General features: G+C 44.2%; 1 protein-coding gene across 1 annotated transcript in view; it reads left to right on the top strand.

The window, feature by feature from the left end:
* The first annotated feature begins 216 nt into the window (after positions 1–216).
* The window catches only part of LAMA5 (laminin subunit alpha 5), a 124,120-nt gene continuing 104,013 nt past the window's right edge, over positions 217–20,323 (top strand). Inside the window, exons 1-2 of the mRNA XM_069072543.1 lie at positions 217–785; positions 12,498–12,650. Of these exons, the coding sequence (XP_068928644.1) occupies positions 453–785; positions 12,498–12,650 (486 nt within the window). The 5' untranslated portion in view covers positions 217–452. The remainder of the gene's footprint in view (positions 786–12,497; positions 12,651–20,323) is intronic.

Below are 20,323 nucleotides of genomic sequence, written 5' to 3'. Positions count from 1 at the left end.
CCAGTGTCCAGCCCCATCCCCTCCCCCTTCCCCACCGGGACGGCCATTCTGGGGGTTGGGCTACTAGTGGACGCCAAGCCAAGCGGAGCCGGGCCGGGCCGGGCCGGGCAGGGCTGGGTTGGGTTAGGCAGGGCTGCACCGAGCCCGAGAGGGGAGAGAAGAGGGGCGGGAGGGGGCGGGGGCAACTTGAAGTCTCCTCCCCGGATTAAGTGGCCCTGCCCGCCCCCTTGGCCCCGGGCTAGGGCTAGAGAGCTTTGGGAGAAGGCGCCGGGAGGGAGCGCAGCATAGCTAGAAAAAGTTGGGCTCCCGCATTTACCGTATTTATTCATTTATTACTTGGACGCACAGCGCTCGCAATGTGCACTGCAACTCCTCTCTGAATCAGGAGCCCCCTTCTCCTATTTCTCCATTTCGCTCGAGTCCCAACGCCCGCCGCCCTCTCCCCTGAGAAGATGGCGAGGTGGGGAGCTGGGCACCGCCGGGGGAATGCGTCTCTCTGCGTGCTGTCCCTTCTGTTGCGACTGCTGCTGCTTCTCCGTGGTGGGGCTGGGGCTCCCGAGGCCGGTGGCGAAGGTACAGGCAGCTGGAGTGGTGGGGGCGGTGTCGGCTTCAGCCTGCATCCACCCTACTTCAACCTGGCCGAGGGCACCCGCATCTCGGCTTCTGCTACTTGCGGTGAGGAGGCGCCGGTCGGAGCACGGGGTCCCCCGCGGCCCACCGAGGACCTTTACTGCAAGCTAGTGGGGGGACCAGTGGCTGGCGGCGACCCCAACCAGACCATCCAGGTATGGCGAGGTCAGGCTGAGTGGGGTGGTGCTCAGGGATTTGCTCTGTTAGGACTAGTGAAACTGAGACTCCTGGGTCCGTCAAAGCATTGGAGGCTACCTGCTTTCCTCAGAGAAGGATGGAACCCGGGGGTGGGGAGGGAGTAGTGTGCCATGTCTCTCATTCCTGGTACTGCGCTTTCGCCCCAAACTTCGGAGTTGAGATCGTGCTGATTGAGTGTAGGCGAGCGGGAGGGAGTTGAGGAGAAAGGACGGAGATTTGTTCTTTCTAAGAGCCCCGGGGGCACGTTCAGTCCTCCAGAGCGGAAAGTGATTCCCCCTTTGCTTCGAGCAGAATGGGGAGTCGAGTAGTTAGTTGGGTTCTTCACCTCTCTAGCTACTAGGTTCATTAGCTTTTTCTTCCCAGGAGGAGAAAAGACAGGAGGTGGAAAGGGTTAAGTGACGGGTGAAATCCTGGACTTTGTGGAGGGACCTGTTGGAGAGAATCTTGGTCGGCTGATCTTGGAAGCAGATTAAAAGGCCCCTGAGTTACTTTGTCTTTGAGGCTTCGGGGAGGGCTGCTGCTCCGGGTGACGCTGAATCCTGTGGAAGGAGGGTGCCGGTGGTAGTACCCTTTTAAGTCGAATGGGGCTGAGCCTAGGATAACTCAGAAACCACTTGACTTTCAACCTCGAGCTGGAATTCTGGAGAGTGTTCCAAATCCAGAAGCAGCAAGTGAAGCAGTTATCTCCCTAAAGTTGAAAGTGACTAACGTTTTTCGCAGAGATTAGGTAAAACTTAAGAACTTCAAGACTTCAGAGTGAGAACTTTTGAAATCTCAGATTTCTTCCAACAAAGGAACGCTCTTCATTGCTCCAAAATGTTTCTTGGCCCCGGTGGAGGCAGGGGCATGGATCATTTGACCTGAGGAGCCTTGGGACCCTGGTCTTTCTTAGTACTTGTGCAGAGGCTGAGGCTGCTGATTTCTGGTCATGGACTGGGGCTTCCTACTTCCAACCAAATCCCAAGAGAACTAGGATCTGGTCAGGAATCTCCGGTTTTTCCCGGCATGAAGGAGTGTGGGGGACTCTGGAAGCAGGGTCTGTTCTATGACACTAAGATCCCTTCCCTCGGGCTCTTTGGCCAGGGGTTGTCCTGAAGTCCTCTCTCTTCCCCCACCATCCTGCTTTGGAGTAGTAAATGAAATGGAAAAAATAAAAACTTACCATCCTACTGCCCTCCCCCATCCCCTCTTTTCTGGAGGGGTGGTTTGGGAGTAGTAGATAACCCTAGATATCCCATCATTTAGCCTCTTCAAAGGTCCTGGCTCTGGGGAGTGCTAGATTAGGGGAAAAGACCCAACTCCTGTCCTCTTCAGGATAGTCAGTCTCTCACCTCTGGGCCTATGTAAAATACCCCCCTTTCTGCCTTGGTCCTCTCAGAATACTTACCTCCTTTCAGAGCACAGTTTCAGAGCACAGCTCAAGTGCTACCTCCTTCATGAGGCATTTTCTCTTTCCCCCTGTTATTTGTACTCTTTCCTTAAAACTTCTTTGAAGAACTTTTCCTTTTTACCTTTGGATGTATTGTTATTCATCTGCCTATCTCCTCTCCACCCAACTGAGTAGGCTTTTTAAGTACTGCTATGCACTGCTTCCTTTTTATCTCTCTCTCTTTTTTTTTTTGCCTTTGGGAGGGCAATTGGGGTTAAGTAACTTGCCCAAGGTCACACAGCTGGTTTTTTTGTGTGGGTGTTATCCTTTTTATCTCTTTACCCCCAGTGCCTAACACAGTGACTGTTGAATTGAATTGGGAGAGTTGGTGTGGTTAGTTGATAAGAGCCACAGACTTGAAGTCAGGATAAGCTGGGTTTGAATCTTGCCTCAGATACTTGTGTGACCCTGGGCAAGCAGGCCACTTAGCCTCTTTGAATCTCTCTTTCCTCATCCATGACATGAGAAACTTGGACTAGATGACATCTAAGGTCCCTTTGAGCCTTACATCTATAATCCTATGAATTTGCTGCAGTGTGTACCTCAGTATGGTAGAATGAGCAGAGTGCTGGATTTTAAGTCATAGAACCTGAGTTCAAATCCCACTTCTGCCACTTCTCTGTGTTAGCCTGAGGAAGTAATTCACCTTCTCTAAACCTCAGTTTCCTCATCTGTAAATAAGGGAGTAGGACCAAATGACTTCTGAAGTCTTTTCTAGTTCTAAATCCGAGATCCTATAATGTATCATTACAAACTGCAGGACAGTCACTCAAATATTTACCTTCCCAGCTTCCACCTTTCTGTTCTTGAACTTGTGACATTATCAGGATTTGGAGTTGGAAGGGATATTAGGAGTCATCTTGTTCTTTTTTTTTAAACAGATGAGAAAATTGAGGCCCATAGAGCTCCTGTCTCCACCAGCTAGTCATGTCCCTCACTATTCTTCACCTTGGCTTAGCAGAATGTATTTGATTTTTAAATTTTTTTTTCAGGGGGAAGGTAGGGCAATTGGTGTTGTGACTTGCCCAAAGTCACAAAGTCACAGGGCTAGTAAGTGTTAAATGTCTGAAGCTGAATTTGAACTCAGGTCCTCCTGATTCCAGGGCTGGTGCTCTATTCACTGTGCCACCTAGCCACCCTGAATGTATGTGATTTTTAAAGTCCTTATCCTCTCCTAAATACATCATATGATATGTATCTCAATTAATAATACTTCAGTTCGAGATTATTGGAAACTGATCAGTACAAATTCAAAAATATTTAAGTACTTATTAAGCTAAGTGCTAAGGATCCAAACAATGAAATGAGAGTTATTGCCTGCCCTCAAGGAGTTTACATTCTGTGTTCAGTGGCATGTGCACAGTTAACAGTTGGGCTGTGAGAGATTAATGAGCCCTGTGATAGAACACTCTGGGAGAGACAAAGAGGTGTCCACAGAATGTTTTATCTCCTCAGCTTTTCTCTTACTCTTGGGAGAAGCTCTGGGGTTCCTACCGTTAGGGAGAGCAGATAGAGCAGGGTGAAACGATTCAATATTTAACACTTAAGTAGTATAAGAAGGAATTCTGAGAATAGCGACCTTCTTTGGGCTAAAATGTGACAATTGTAGTATCATTGATTTAGATTAGAAGGCACCTTATAGATCCTCTAATTTAGTCTTATTTTATAGGTGAGAAAACTGAAGCCCAGAGAGGGAAAGTGATTTTGTCTAAGGTCACACAGGTAGCAAGTGGCAAAACTGTGATTGAACCCAGATCCTCTGACTCCAATATCCATGGATTTTCCCAGCATAATAGTCAGTCTCAACTCTAGAAAGATCTCAGCTCTAGGTACTCCAAGGCTGGTGAGTGAGAAGAGAACATAAGTGAGGTCAAGCTTTTCTTTTCCAGCAAAAGGAAATCAGGTGTATGAAAATTTTTCTTTCACATTTTCTTATCTTTTACCTCTAAAATATTTTTTATTTTGATTTTTACATCAGTTATTTCTAGATACCTGACCCCTCAGTTGTACTGAAGAAAAACAAATGAAAATAACTTCTAGTCCCCTCACCTGACAATGTCTATAACATTCTGCCCCTATAGGTTCTTCCTTTTATCAGAAGAGGAAACTAGATTTCATTATCTCTTGTCCAGGACCAAGATTTGTCACAATTACTGTACTAATGTATAGTATCTTTTATACTTTTAAAAAACCTTTTATCAGTTGTTTTTTTCATTCACATCATTATAGTCACTGGTCATATTGTTCTGGTTCTACTTATTTCATTCTGCATTAATTTGTACAAATCCTTGTTTCTTTGAATGTTTCCTATTTAAATCCTTCCTTGGTTGTTGTCCTTCATTCTTGAAGAGGATCAAAATGACATTACTATATTGAGGTCAAGGTACATTTGTCCAACTGTGCCTGATCAGACCAATATGAGCTCAGATGGTTTTACCACAGGTCAGGCACAAATAGTCCATATGAACATTTGGAGTGGAGATGTTGCTAAATTCACACATCTCATGTTTCTTTCGAGTTAGTGCAGTTACGCTTTGTTTATAGAGCACATTAATAATATTCTATTAATCTGCAAGCACTGTTTTCCATGGTTATGATTTTACCCAACATTGTGTGGTATAGACATTCAGGGATATCAGAGGTTCAGATGTTTGGACTAAATGGTCTCTTAAGATATTTTCTGGATCTAAATCTATGATCCAGTGATCACCCTGAAATAGTCAAGAAGGTTGTCCTGGAGGCCGAAGGCATTGAAATATGGATAGAATTCCAAAATATATGTAGAAGATAAACAGGGTAGAACCATGTGAGCAAAGACTTGGAGTTAGTTCAAGCATTCCCCAATTACAGGCTTTGCTTCCAGTTCTTTGCTGCCTCAAAAAGTGCTCCTGTAAGTATTTTGGCTATCTATAAGACTTTTCTGTCATTAACTCCCTTAGAGGCATATGCCCAATAAAGGGATTTCAGGAGCAAAATGTATGTACAATTTAGTGACTTTTTAAAAAGAAAAATTCCAAATTGTTTTCCAGAATGATTGTACTGATTCACCTCTCCGCTAACGAGTTCAACCATGTGCCAATCTTTCCACAGCTGCCCTTAGTATTTATTGTTTCATTTGTTGTCTTTACCACCTTGCTGGGTGTGAGGAGAAACCTTGTTTGTTTTTATTTGAATTTCTCTGTTAGGTCAATGATAATTTGCAGTTCTTTTCAAAATATTCAGATCCTTTAATCCCTTATCTATTGGAGAATGGCTCTTGGTCTTCTATATTTCTGTCATTTCTCTTTATATCTTGGATATGAATCTTTTATTAGTGAAATTTAATCAGTTCAATGTAAAAGTATGAGCATTCTCTTTCTGTTTTGTCTTCTGGGAACTCTAAGCTTCCTAGGATTTAGTTACCTTCTGTTAAATTTCTCTTGTAGTAAGTTGGAGGGAGTCAAAGGATCATTTATTTTATTGCCCCTAATTTATAAATGAGGAAACTGAGGCCCAGAAAGGATACCAGTTTCCCATGGTGGCTGAAATAAAATTTGTTGAAGGCAGTTGGTATGATTCCAATTTCAAAGATCTTCCTCCTTTCCCATAGTCTTCTATTCCTCCAGCCAGTTCTTTTCTTCCTCCCTCCTCCCTCCAAGTCATGGTTCCACAAAAAAAAAAACAAACATCATTCCTTAGACATGTGAATTCCTCCTATAAGTGGAAGAAGTTTAGGGGTTAAAAAAAAAAACTTCTAGAGGTGAGAGATTGATGGGAATCCAAGTACATGGTTCAAAGGGGATTCTCTCTTTGCTTTGGGGGGAGGGGAGCAATGAATAGCTATCTGGACATTTGGCTTTATATAAGAATCTGCCATGGTCAGCCTAGCTCCTTAGTGTGAATGAAATGAAGACAGTGGACCATCCTTTTCCTAAGATTGGGTGAGTCACACTTAAAAGTTGGAGTAAATTCTTTATTCTCTGGAGTAAAGAGAAACATGAGCTCATTTTGTTTAGAGGTAGAAGAGTCTCGAGATGCCACTGTCCAACCACTGATGTCATTAGAAAGCATTTATTAACTTGTTATACACTGTACTGAACACCCCAGACAGTTGAAGTAAGTGCTTTGCCCAGAGTTACCCAGGCAGTTAACTGAGGTTCCAGAACCAGGTTTTCTTTCTCCAAATCCAGAGAGTCCAAAGCACTGTATGAGCTAAATATCCTTCGTGTTTGACATTGAGATAACATATCCTATGATACTTTTCACTTTCCTAGTTCTGTTTTGGCTCAAGCTGACATTAAAATGAGAGGGATATATTTTTTTTATGGTTGTTGTTCCCTTAGCTCATATTGACTAGAGTCAGGAAAGTGATCCAGTTGGATGCCCTACTGTGGTAAGGGAAAGCCAGCTTTGGATTAAATAGATGTCACAGATAAGTCACACATGGATAAGTATGACATTTTGAACTTCATCTTGAGCTCCCCATAAATCTAAGTTAATGGAACATAGGATTATAGATTTAGAACTGGAAGGAACCTTAGAGGTCATTGAATCCAACCTGTCCATATTACAGATGAGGAAACTGAGGCCTAAAGAGGTGAGCTGTAAGTCAAGAAGCATGTGCTTACAATGGTAAGCAATGCTTACCATGTGCCAGGCACTGTGCTAAGTCTAAGAGATTCAAAGACAGGCAAAAACATGCTTCTTTTTCCTCAAGAAGCTCTAATTCTAATTCTAATAAGAACATTCTAATAAGGAGACATGTAAAATACTATAAGGGGCGGCTAGGTGGCACAGTGAATAGAGCCCTGGCCCTGGAGTCAGGAGGACCTGAGTTCAAATTCTACCTCAGACACTTGACACTTATTAGCCCTGTGACCTTGGGCAAGTCACTTAACCCCAATTGCCCTCCCCAATAAAATAAAATGCTGTACCGCCAAGTGTAAATGGAAGGTGATCTCAGAGAAAAGACACTGCTGACAGGGCTGAAAGCCTCCTGTAGAAGGCTAGACAGGAACTGAGTTGTGGAGACAGAAAAGCCTGGAGACAGGATCATAGAGTACTGTATGGAGGTAGAGTATAAGACAACTAGACAGGTCGGAAGATGCCTAGGTAGTGAAAGATTTTATAAGTCAAACCATGACTTGCCCAAGTACATATAATTTGTAAGTGTTTGGGAGCCTAGTTTTCCTGATTCCCAAGTTTAGCATGCTATCTACTGCACCAGGTAGGGCAGAGTAGTTTCTGAGGGCTCTGCCTAGCCTTTCTCATTCAACCTTATGTCATTCCTCTGTGCTGTGTGCTGTGAGAGTCAGAGAATGTGGACCCTGTCCTTGAGCAGTTTGAAATAATTCACAGGTAATTATACAGTTAAACATGGTGCTTTCCCTGTTCTAATGACACCCAAGAATTTATGGTACAGACAATCAGGGATATAGGAGTTCAGAGAAAGATGCCACTGTGGGTTGGAGTAGTTAAGAAAGGCTTTGGGTTAGGAGAGAGAGAGGACCAACAGAAAGGAACTATTAGAAGAAAGACTTAGAATAAAGAATAAGCCTAATTACATGGAGTGGGGAAGGAGGTAATGAGAAGCCTGACCTGGCCTGACCAGATAGGAGAGAGAGGGGAACTGGTAGAGGCAGATTCAGAGTCAAAGGTCTTGAATGCAAGGTTTCCTTGTTTCCTGTGGGAAACAGGTTTAGCTGTAGAGGGACCAGGGAGGAATGTCAAGATTTCAGAAGTGGGTGAAGTCAGATGCTGAGTGAGCTTTGCACCAAGACGATGAATCACCAAGGGGAAGTCCTTATCTGTGACTGTTGCTTCCTTACAGCAGCTCTGGAGTTGGCAGAGCTAAAGACTTCAGTTCTGAGATGTTCCTGGTGTAATGGCCCTTAGGGAATGTGCAGGGGCTGGAAGGGGAGGAGGGAGGCTGCTGAGAATGGTGGGAAGGAGTCTGAGGGTGGGGAGGGGGGTTGAGCAGGAAGAGGTCAGACTTATCTTTATCACCAAGGTCTGAAATTATTGGAACTCAGTGCATATCTCCCCAAATTTTCCCCAACATCCATCTACTGGTGGGGAGGAAAAGGGGGAGGATTCCTTTGTCCCCACTCTTTGTTTGATCCTCACAAGTACTCCATACACACACACACACACACACACACACACACACACACACCCTACAAAAGCAGGCAGAGTAGGGATTATTCCTATTTTATACATGTGGAAAATCCAATGCAAAGAGGTAAAGGACCTTGTGAAGCCAGACAGCAGAACTAGAACCCAAATCTCCTGACTCCATTCTAGTATTCTTTCTTCCATATTCTAGTTCATTTGTCACCCCAGATGAGACATTTTGAACTCCTGCCTTTTGCTGTGGCCAGCTGTGGCAAAAGCCATTTCCTTTGGCCATCAAGCTGTGTTTTCTGGGTCCCCCCCCCCTACGTTGGTGGTGACCCATGAATTCCCCCAACTTTACCCATCCTTTTTTTTTTCTGCTTTCTGGAGGGGGGAAAACAGGGCAATTGAGGTTAAGTGACTTGCCCAGGGTCACAGGGTTAGTAAGTGTTAAGTGTTTGAGGCCTGATTTGAACTAAGATCCTCCTGACTCCAGGGCTGGTGCTCTATTCACTGTACCATCTAGCCACCCCCTTACCCATTCTTTAAGGCGAGCCTTAAGTTAGACCCATCTTGCTCTGCTATTGCAGGATCTAGTGATTTCTCTCTTATCTGCCTGTTGCCTGATAATGTCACACAGTTGGTTTACATGTATGAATTATGTCTCTTCACATAGATAGGAGATATTTTATTTTTTTTATTTCTCCTAACTGCCAAGTAGTTAGTAAAATTTGAATGATTGATGGACAGTACCTTGAACGATGAGGAGATAGCATTTTCCTTCAGTTACCTTTAATACAATGTGTCAGCAATGGCTGGGGGTGGGATAGGGAGGGAAGATAGAAGGGATCTTTACATGATCTGGGACTTCTAAGTGCTTGATTGACATGATTTATTTGATCTGAATTTCCAGTCCTACTGTCTCTGGTTCCCTCTGAGTATCTGCCTCCTCTTTTCAGGGGTGCTGGTCTCTGCAGAAAGGGGAAGGGGAAAATTTGGGCATTTTTTTCCTTTCTGTGGCCTGTTACCTAAGCCAAGAGGCAGTTTCCTTCTCTTTGTCAAGTTGCTGAAAAGGACATTTAATTTGCACCTTTTGTGGGCTCTAGATCAGACCTAGGTTCCTCTTGCTGGTCTTGGCTCCCTGATTCTGCTCTCAGGCCTAACTGGTAAGCTAAGACTTTGTGAACATACTTATACCTTCCTCCCTGGGCTTCTGGGAGGTGCTTCTTGGTTATCCCTTTTCAGGGAGGACTTGAGTGCCTGGGACATGTAGCCCTGAAAATGTGGAGGGCAGATGATGTTTTTGCAGGAAATCCACACATCTGGAGGGCCAGCCAGGCTCCTCAACTGTGAGAGCTAAGTTGTGGACCAATCACACATTGTCCTGTTTTGTCCTCTCACATCTTCATGCGGATGGGCCTTTCCTTTTCCAGCTAAATCAGGGGTTCTTAACCTATAGTCCACTTGGATAGGAAAAAAATTACATCTTTATTTTTACCAGCTTCTAACTGAAATTTAGCATTTCCTTCAATTATGAATCTAGGCAAAAAATATTATTCTGAGAACTAATCTATAGGCTTCACCAGAATGCTAAAGAGGTACACGATACAAGAAAGATGAAAAATCCCTGAGCTAGACTGGCGGCCAACAAGCAGCTATTAAATGCCTACTATGTGCCAATCATTTTGCTAAGTACTAGCAATACAAAGAAAGGCAGAAATACTGTCCCTGCTTTCAAGGAGCTCTGAGCTCCCTGAAGGAAAAGCTGTTTCTTTAATGAAACTTCCTTTCCTCATCTGTAAAATGAACCAAGGACTCTTTTTTGGGGGGGAGGGGGTGTATGTGATAAATATATCCCTCCTTGTTCCCCTACCAGAAAGTCTTCATTTGTAACAGTTTTTTTTTTTAAGTTCAGTAAAAGTAAAAAGTAGCTAGTGTGTTTGGCAGCATATACAACATTCCACATCCATGGTCCACCACCTCATCACCAAAGAAAGGTGACTTTTCTCATGTCTTCTTCAGAGGGCTATGCTTGTTCATTGCAATTACATAATGTTCAGTTTCTAGGATTCTTAGGGTCCTTTTCTGCATTAAGTTTCTTACTTGTAAACGTCCTTCTACCTCTGACAGCTTCATTAGTTTCTCTGTCTTTCCTATTGTTTTTTTTCTTGGGGTTAATCCCACACTAGGTAGTTAGTAAGTATTGACCAGTTTGTCAGTTAGCTTGTAGTTGAAGTCCCTTCAGAGCTGTTTTTCTCCAATCTCTTTGACTGAGGCCAAGTCATCAGTGGTCTCTCCAAACCCCCCACTCCTGCTCAGTAAATGTTTGGTATAACATGGGACTCTGAATGGTAGATGTTCTTCCCTAGCTGGGCCCCATATATGTTGTAGATTTTTGCCAGATAAGGGGGTGATTATCAGCTACAATCAAAGTTCAGGGGTGGATGGTGCAGGGAAAATGAGAGACCTTCCTTTGGCCTATTTCAGAAGGTTATTTTGGTTGGTTGGTTTGTTTGTTTGTTTGAGATTGTAACATCTTAATTCTAGTTTCTCTGGAAACCATAATCCTCACTCCTTCTGATTTAGGAGAGAGCTCTATTGCCCCCAGACAAAGGGGTGGCTGTACTCAGCAAGGAAGTTTTAAAAGGCAGATTGAAGATTAGGTACTTGGTAGATATTAACACTAGTTTTATCCACCTCGAGTAAACAATATCTTCTAGTTTCCCCCAAGAACCCATTTCCCCCTCTTTTAAAGAGTCATTGTCCTTGGGTTGTGAGGATTCAAGCCTAACTCTTCATGTGTAGAGGTGAGGAAAGTGAGATAAAGACCCTGAGAAGGTAATTATTGCCAGTTTCTTGAGTATTGGCATTAACTACTACTGGAGAACATCCAGTGAATGTCCCATAAAACCTGCTTTGGAATCTTGAGATTCTCAGCACAGGGTCCCTGGCAGGGTGGGTGAAACCGGTCTCCTGTAGGATAAGTGTTTATGAAGTGACCATGCCTGCACTTTAGTTTCTGGCAAGAATTAATGATTGACTTTTGATATCGTCTGGCTAGTGCATCTAAAACAGGACCAGAATTCCTGTCTTATAGACTCATAGATCACAGAATGACAAAGCTAAAAGTGACCATCTAAATAAACCCTTTCATTTTACAGATGAGGAGAGTGAGAGAGGAAATGATGATATACTCAGGGTAACACAGGGAGGCCACACAGAATTGAGGTCTCCAGACTCTGATCCCAGTGTACTTTCCAAACAAACCATCAAGAGCCCCTTTATCTCTACACTGTACTTATATGCTGCTGAAAGTATTTTTTCCCCTTTAGTAGGAATGTTTAGAAGCTGTAGATTGGGTAGCCTTTGGGCTTTGGACCATGGAACCAAAAACATTTGTGGAAAACTATTGTGATCAACATATTAAGTGAAAATTAACTCTAGGGAATTTATTTGGCATTGTGACAAATGTGCAGTTAGTCAGCAAGTCCTTCCCAAATTCCATGCACCAGGCTTTGTGGTTAGCGATGTTATTTAGAAGTTAAGTGAAGGTATCTCAATCCTTGCTCTCAATAATCCCAAAGTTTAATTAGGGCAAGGGTTTTCTTTACTTTGTAGTTGTTAAGGACCTGGCTGGTTAAACCTATGGACGTCTTTGCATGATAATTATAATAGTTAGCATTTATATAGTTTTTTTAAGGATTGTAAATTGCTGTAAATATATTATCTCAACTGATCCTCACCACGACCCTATGAGATTATTATCTCCATTTTATAGTTGAGGAAACTATTATTTTTAGAATTATATTTTTAAATGCAGTTACCTTTTCTGTACAATGGGAATCATAATACTTACTCTACCTACCTCTATGGAGTGTTGTAAGGCAAGTGATTTTTAGCCTTAGAGCATGTCATTATCTTTATTGCCTATCCTGCTTACCTCACAGAGTTCCTGTGGGGATCACATAAGGTTAAGGCAGTTCCTAAGGGAATAGTGGACATAGGAACTTGACTCTTACTCTGTTGGATACTTGCAGAGCCATTTAGAATTTTGAATTTGGGGACTTGGAGGGTGGGGGAACTATGTGGTATTCGGGGATCAGATCCCTTTCTCTGGATTCTGTCTGACCATTTTCCTCACCCCTAGGGCCAGTACTGTGATATCTGCACATCAGCCAACATCAACAAGGCTCACCCCATCACCAATGCAGTGGATGGGACAGAACGATGGTGGCAGAGCCCTCCACTCTCTCGGGGTTTGGAGTATAGTGAAGTCAACGTCACCCTAGACCTGGGTCAGGTAAGACCAAGGGACATCCCTCCTCACCGGGGCCAGGGCTGATTAGCACAAAACCAACTTTTTCCCAGAACCAAGATCCCTGCTTGGGCACATGTTTGGGATTTGGGGAAGTCAGGGAAGCAGCTGCAATTCAGTTCTGGCCTGCTGTTTCATGCTGCATGCCCTCTGAAGGATTCAGCATTGGACTAAGGAGGAATCTGGTATTTTTCTTCCTCCCCCTCCCCCTGAGTGGACTGCAGCCTGCAGCCTCTGTCCTCTCCTTAGAGGGAAGGGGGGTGTTTGTTCAAACCTTCCGTGCCTGGAGAAAAAGTACAGACAACACCCTCCTCCTCTTCCCCAACCTCCTCCTAAATCTCCCTTAGCTTCCGTGGGATTTTGTTGACTTGATTAAGGCTTTGCAACCTGGGGCTTGTTTTTTCCTCCGTCTGCCTTAGCAGGAATCTCTCCTTCTGCTCCCATCTCTTTGAAAGCATGGCTTAGCTCCCTGCTTGGTGTGCTGTAGGTGGTCAGCAAACATGGCCAACTTGGCTGGCTGAGGTAAAAAAACTGTACTGCACCAAAGTTATCTGTTCTCTGGCATGGGAGGCCTGTCAAAAGGGCAGGTGCTAGCCTCCCCTCCTCCCCTCTTTGAGGTATGAAGGCAGCTGTCCTGAAGCTGTTATAACTCTGAGTGGGGAGAGCTTGGCCAGAGCTTTGGGTACAGTGCTGCACGTCCCCCCACTAGAAGGGGGAAGGGGGTGCTACTTATTGGGAAAGCACTTCTCTCCTGTATGAAGAGGGAGAACTTGGCTGAGAGCCCTGGGTACAGAGTCTGCTGTCACCACCAAAAGAAGTCACCACCCTCATTTGCCCCACCCTTTCACCTTCATCTGACCACTGGCCTTTCCTTTATTATGGACTCTTCTGGTGCAGACTTAGCCATGAGTTTTCTGGAAACTGGATGAGGCCCCAGGGAAATGACAAGGGGCAGCAGATGGAATATAAGATGGGGAAGGGGGCGGGACGACCAGCCTGGGGCAATTGGCAGGATATAGGCAGAAATTCCAGAGATACCTGTGTGTGAGGGGCTCAGGTGAGCCTAGTCTGTGAGTAGCTGGGGCACAGGCAACAAACCTGCTGGGGCCTCTGGGAGCCAAGTTTTTTCCTGCAGCCTGTATCTGGGTTTCACTGTCCTGACTGCCTTCTTTGGACTGTTGTTCTAGTATAATTTGGAAGGATCACCTGGTGAGTAACTCGGGCCTGCCCTAGATAGGAGGTCCCCAATGAAGCAACTCTGTCCATCCTGCTTGTAACTTTAAGGTAGTATGGGTAGCGTTGTTCTCTCTCCAGCCTTTCCTGCACAGGCTGACAGATCAATCTTCCTAACATATCCTCAGAACATATCCTTCCCTTGCTCAGAATCTCTCAGTGGCTCCCCATTGCCCACAAGATCAAGTCTGGACCTTATCTTGACATTGAAGTTCTTCACAATCTAGCCCTACATTCTGTATCACTAGCATACGATTGCACTTTCTCCCACCAAATTGTCAGTTCTCTAACCGTAGGACGTCAGGCTAGGTGCTCAGTTGAGAAGTAGCACATTAGAATAGAAAGATTCCATCTGAAGGTAGTTGGGTCAGGAAGGATTGGGAGTCAAAGAACTAAGCTCTAGTCCCAATTTTGCCTTTCTCATTGTGTAATCTTGAGCAAGCCATCCCTTTTTTGGGCTTTAGTTTCTCTAGGTAAGATTTCTTTGAACTCTGGCATAGATAGGGAAAGAAGGAGATATGGTCCTTACTTTTGGGCCTCCTTTCTCTCCTCTGTAACATAAAGGATCTTGGGGTGGCTAGATGGCACAGTGAATAGAGCACCAGCCCTGGAGTCAGGAGGACCTGAGTTCAAATCCGGCCTCAGACACTTAACACAAAACCAGCCATGTGACCTTGGCATGTCACTTAACCTCAATTGCCCTACCTTCCCCTCAACAAAAAAAGGGGGGGACAGTCTTAATTAGATGACCTATCAGACTCCTTCTAGTCCTGATATTCCATGAATCAATAGCAAGGAAATAATTCCTTCATCAAGTCTCTTTACCTCATCCTGTCCATGCTCCATCCTGTCTGTCTCCTTTCACTAGTTATTCCCTCTACCCATCCAGACTAGGCAGAGTATGTGAACTTCATCTTGGGTGATTCATTTTTTCCTTCTCCTGGCCTAGATTCTGCTCCTGGCCCAAATTGGTAAGAAGGGGAGAAAATAGTTTCAAGCCTTGACAAGAGAATTGGGATAGAGTGGAGGGTGGAGTTAAGAGCTCCAGCTACTTTTGTTTAGAAAAGGGTGGGGGAAGAGACAGGAGTGGAATGCAAACTTGGGAAAGAGTTAAGGTCCTTGCTTGAATGGCAGACACTGTATGTGTGCATGCATGTGTATATATACACACATATATGTACATATGTATGTGTTTATGTTCTGGATGTGGGAGATGTGTGTTATTCTGATGTATGGATCAAAGGACTTTATAGATTGAGTGGCAAGGGACCTTCAAGGCCTAATCCAACTCTCTCATTTTCAGATGAGGAAACTGAGGCATAGAGTTTAAGTTATAAAGTTACACAGATAGTAAATAGCAGAACTGTCTTAAGGTTGTTGTGAAGATCAAGTGAATTCATATATGTAAAGTGCTTTGCAACTTTAAAGCATATATAAATACTAATATTAATACCAATCAAATCAATAAGGATTTATTTAGCTTAACCATGCTTAAGGCACTGTATTTGGCTCTGGGGATATGCATGCAAAAATAAAAAGGAGTTATTGCCCTTAAGGGAGATATAACCTGTAAACAGTTAAGTAAATATAAGGTGATTTTAGGAGGGAGACACTGACAGTTAGGGTGAGATCAGCAAAGACCTTGCCTGAGAAGATGGCCCCTTAGCTGAGCACTTATCAGACCCCTCTCCCTCCACCTCTCTTGCTTACAGTAGAAGCAGGTATGTCTAGTCTATGGGAATCAATCTCTTATTCTTCATAGTTTAAAGGAAAGAGATTCTTGTCTGTCTGTGATTCTATAAGTGTTAGCCTGCTTAGGGGCAGTTGGCTGGATGATATGACCTATGAGGTTATTTTGATCATTTTAAATGACCTTGTTCCCCCTAAATATAAATTACACAATAATTTTTTATTGTTGGCTTTGGGGGTCAGGGGAATAGAGAGGCATTATGGTAGGTGGACATGGGACAGCTAGGTGGCACAAGAGGTGAAATCAGGAAAACAGCTTGAATCCACCCTCAGACTCTTACTGGCTGTGACCCTGGGCAAGTCATTTAACCCTGTCCACCTCAGGTTCCCTAACTGTAAAATGGGAGTAACAATTACACCTGCCTCACAAGGTTGTTGTGAGGAATGAGACACTATTTGTAGGGTACTTAGCACAGTTTATTTCACATAGTAGGTGCTTAATATATATTTATTTCCTTCTTTGGAGGTAGAAAAAGCACTAAATTTAGAGTTCCATTCTCAGTTCTACTCCCTACTATCTGTGTGACCTTGAGCAAGTCACTTTTCATCTTTGGTGCTTCCTCATTTTTTCTGTCTGTAAAATTATATTGTTAGATTGCAGATGGTCCCTAAGGTCCTTTCTAGCTCTAAATCTGTTTTTCTTAGCAAAAGAAATGAGGTTGGGCCTTTTTGGAAGACATGGACTGACCTTAGCAGCAGGAGTCTAGACATAATTCATCTGTCCATTGACAGAAATAATTAAGTACCTACTATGGGGCCCACAACCATGTCAGGTGCTTTGGGAGACACAGAAGTGCATGTTACAGTCCCTGCACTCCAATATCCCTTTGTGGGAGACTTGTTTCTCTATTTTAAAAGAGTTAAACATAATACAAGGCATTTTGTTCAATGCCCAGAGTAGTCAGGGAAAGCTTCCTGGAAGAGGTGGGACTTAGCTGAATAATGAAGGATGGATAAGATATGGCTAGAAAAGGGAGGCAAAGAGGGGTTCTCAGATAGGGAGCGGGGTATAATGCTATCAAAGGTATAGAAATATAAGTACAAATTCTGTATTTGGGGAAATAGGGAAGAGCCTGGTTTGGTGGATTTTTGGTTACATGAAAAAGGAGGGGACATTGTGAAGAGAAGATTGGGCCTAGGTTGTAGAAGGCCTTGAATGCCAGACTGATAAGGTGAGACTATTTTGTAAGCATTTGAGAACCAGCTGAGATTTGGGGGCTGAAAAGTGACAAATTAAAATGGATTAATCAAGCAGTATTCTGTAGAATAGCTTAGAGGGGGATGCTCTGGAGGCCAGGATATCAGTTTGGTAGGAAAGAGCACTATGTTTAGAATTAGGAGGTCAGGGTTCAAATCAAAACTCTCACTTTCCTTCTCTTTAAAACAGGAATGTTGGACTAGGTGACCTGAAGGCCTTTCCAGCTACCCATCTTTGACTTCTTCCAGCTCTGTGGCCTTAGAAGTCATGAGCAGTAGTAGCTAAATTCAGAGGAGGGGGTGTGAAAGACATGTAGGGGTAGAATGGGCAGGTCTTAGTGGCTGACTTAGATTTGTTGAAGATGTTTCTCAAAACCCTGTCCTGACAGCCTCCATCCTGGGCTCATTCAGAGGGAACTTTCGCTGAGCTGGTAGGTTATTGCTTCTCAATCATGCTGGGCTGGGTTGACTGGGAAGAGGAGGGAGGGAGGAAGCCTTGGCTGAATGCTTCACAATGGTCTGTCTCCATGGTGATCCCAGGGTGGCTAAAGCAGGTGGGCATGGAGCCACTGGAGTGGGGGAGGGGAGAAGGGAGAAACTGGTAGGGCCAGACTAGGCCTGTCCCAGCCTTTCCTGACTGAGCCCACCTTATTGGTTGACATTATAGTCCCCAGACAAGTCATTCTCTCTTTCCTTTTTTTGGGGGGTGGGTGGGGAGGGCACACAGTAAAGACTGACAGGATATTGGGAACTGTTAATTTGAGAGACTAGAGTGATGGAAGAATCATAAGACTGAAAGAGTCCTGGCCTGGGGATAAAAGACCTGGGATCTAGTCTTGACTCAGCTTCTTATGTGCTGTGGGACATTAGGCAAGTCCCTGAGCCTCCATCTCCCATTCAGTAAAAAGAAGGGGTTTAATTAGATCAGGAGTTCTTAAATATTTTTTGTGTCATGGACCCCTGACAGTCTGGTGAAGCCCATGGATCTTTTTTTTTCTTAGAATAATATTTTTAAGTGCATAAAGTAAAAATATGTTGGATAGCTAAGGAAACTAATTATGTTGAAATATAGTTATCAGGGTGACTAGGTGACACAGTTAAATAGAGCACCAGCCCTGAAGTCAGGAGGACCTAAGTTCAAATACGGCCTCAGACATTTAATACTTACCAGCCGGGTGACCTTGGGCAAGTCACTTAACCCCAATTGCCCTGCCTTCCCCCCTCCAAAAAAAAAAAGCAAAGAAAGAAATATAGTTATCAAAATATTTACTAACAAGTTTGAGGTTCCATTCTCAGATTATATTCTTGCTTAGATTTGAGAGTTCAAAGGCTATTTCATAACAGTCTTTCAGAGAAGCTTGGCGTCACCTGGTATTCACCTCTGTTGATGGGTGGAGCTACCCCTGCTCTCTGCCTTGGGACCAGAGGAGCTTGCACCCTCAGATGATAGAATTTAGTTCAGAAAGTCTGAACTGATGGCTCTTGTGTGATGGGGAGCTGGGAGAGGGTGAAATAGAAAGAGACAGCTGTGTAATTAGAGGAACAGTGCAAGATGGGATATGAACCAGTGCCAAAGTGTGTGGCTGTGGATAGCTATGGTCAGAAAGCTGGCAGAGAGTACTGGGGAGCTGGGGTGGACAGTGGGGAGGCTTCTTGGTGGAAATAAGACATGAGCCTAGTCTTTAAAGACTGATAGGGCAGGGTTTGGCTAGTTAGATGAGGGAGGGCATTCTAGGTGGGATGGGATGGATATGGCTATAAGAGACAGAAATGAGCTTGGTATTGGCCAGAGAAAATAAATAGCCAAGGTGGGGGACAGGATGGGGGAACATTAGCAGGTAAATTGAGGCAAGATTTTAGAGGTCTTGAATGTCAAGCCTTGTGGCTCTGAAAACTCTGACCTGGTTTTGGGGGCTTTGGAGAACAAAGATCTGGGAAATAGGTGGTTTGTAGGGTGGGTGGTGGGCTCAGGGAAGCATGAAGATGAAAAAAAAAGCTTATGGTGAAGGGGTGAACTCTGGCCATAGAGGGGAGGGTCAAGAAAGCCAAGGACTTGGAGCTTTCCATGAGTTGGGTGGGTGAAGAAGAACTGAGTTGTAGGGGTGGGGAGGGCACTGGGGAGCTAGTAGCAGGTAAACAGGAGTATTCCTGGAAGGGAAATGTCTCTGTGCTCTGGGAAGCCAGCTGGAAGCCAGTTTGACAAATTACTCATGCTAAGCAAGTTGTAACTGATTTTTACCTCCTTGGGTCACAGGATTTTTCACTCCTGGGGATGAAGTGGTTTCCTGAGATGGAAATTCCAACTTTGATCTCCTCTCTTTTTAGGAAAGGCAAGCTCTTTCTCCCTTTCCCTTTCTTTAAAAATCAACAAGTCTTTATCAGGTATTTCCTGTCCCTAACCCTGGCCTAGGTTCTGTGGGGAAGGTGGGAGAAAAGCTAGAATTTATATAGGGCTTTGAGATTTGCAAAGTACTTTACATATTCTATCTCATTTGATCATCCCAACAATCTTGTGAAATAGATGCTGTTACTATCTCTTTATTTTACTGATACTGAGGCATAAAGAGGTTAAATATCTTGCCCGGGGTCACACTGGTGGTAAGTGTCAGAGACAGGATTCAAATTCAAATCTTCCTGATTCTAAGTCTATCACTATCCATTGTGCCACCTAGCTGCCTAAAAAGAGAAGACACTATCCTTGTTCTTCGAGAGGTTGAAGCCCTGTTTGGAAAATAGGGCTCCTACAAGCAGAGAATCTCCGGCAGAGCTAACTGTGTGGCAGTGAGTATTAATGCTTTGGATATTTGGAACAGGGAAAAATCAAAACGAGCCAGGCGAGTCAGGAAAGACTTCATAAAGTAGGTAGTGGGGATGTTTCTGAACAGGGTAATGCCCTTGAGGAGGCTTCTGACCTCTAGCTTGTCTTTGCCTCTATTTATAAATTATGCCTGTGCTCCCAGGCTATTTCTGTGCCCCCCCCCCAAAAAAAAAAAAAACCCACCTCTTTTCCTAGAGAAGCTTGGGAGCTAGAATTCCCTGACTCATCTGAGACTACCTTCTTTCTCTGCCCTGTCCTCCTCTATTGAACCAACTTGCAAGAAGGCAATCCGGTTGACAGCTAGATTCTGGATGGCACCCTTGAGCCTTTTTTAGGGTGAGTGAGAGGCAGTTTCCTGTATTTTGATGGTTCCTCAGTATAGCCTTCCTCACTTGGAGTTATGAGGGAGGGAGAGGGAATGGGGGATGGGAGATTCCAACAGGATGTTGAAGCCCTTGGGCTGGGGGGAGGGGAAAGGGAAGGAGTGCCCACCTCAGATGGCTTGCTGCCAAAGCTCTTTGTTTTGAGAGCCTGAGAAGCGGATACCTGTAATGAAATGGGCACTGGAGCCAGGAGTACTTCCTTGCTGCTTGCAGTGACTGAGAGGGGTGGGGGTGTGTGTGTGTGTGTGTGTGTGTGTGTGTGTGTGTGTGTGTGTGTG

This window comes from Petaurus breviceps, unplaced genomic scaffold, assembly GCF_028583685.1.
Source record: "Petaurus breviceps papuanus isolate PSGF00001 unplaced genomic scaffold, PetGlider_PUasm1.0 90847, whole genome shotgun sequence".
Classification (NCBI taxonomy): domain Eukaryota; kingdom Metazoa; phylum Chordata; class Mammalia; order Diprotodontia; family Petauridae; genus Petaurus; species Petaurus breviceps.
The sequence above is the reverse complement of the archived record's forward strand: the minus strand, read 5'-3'. Positions and strand labels throughout refer to the sequence as shown.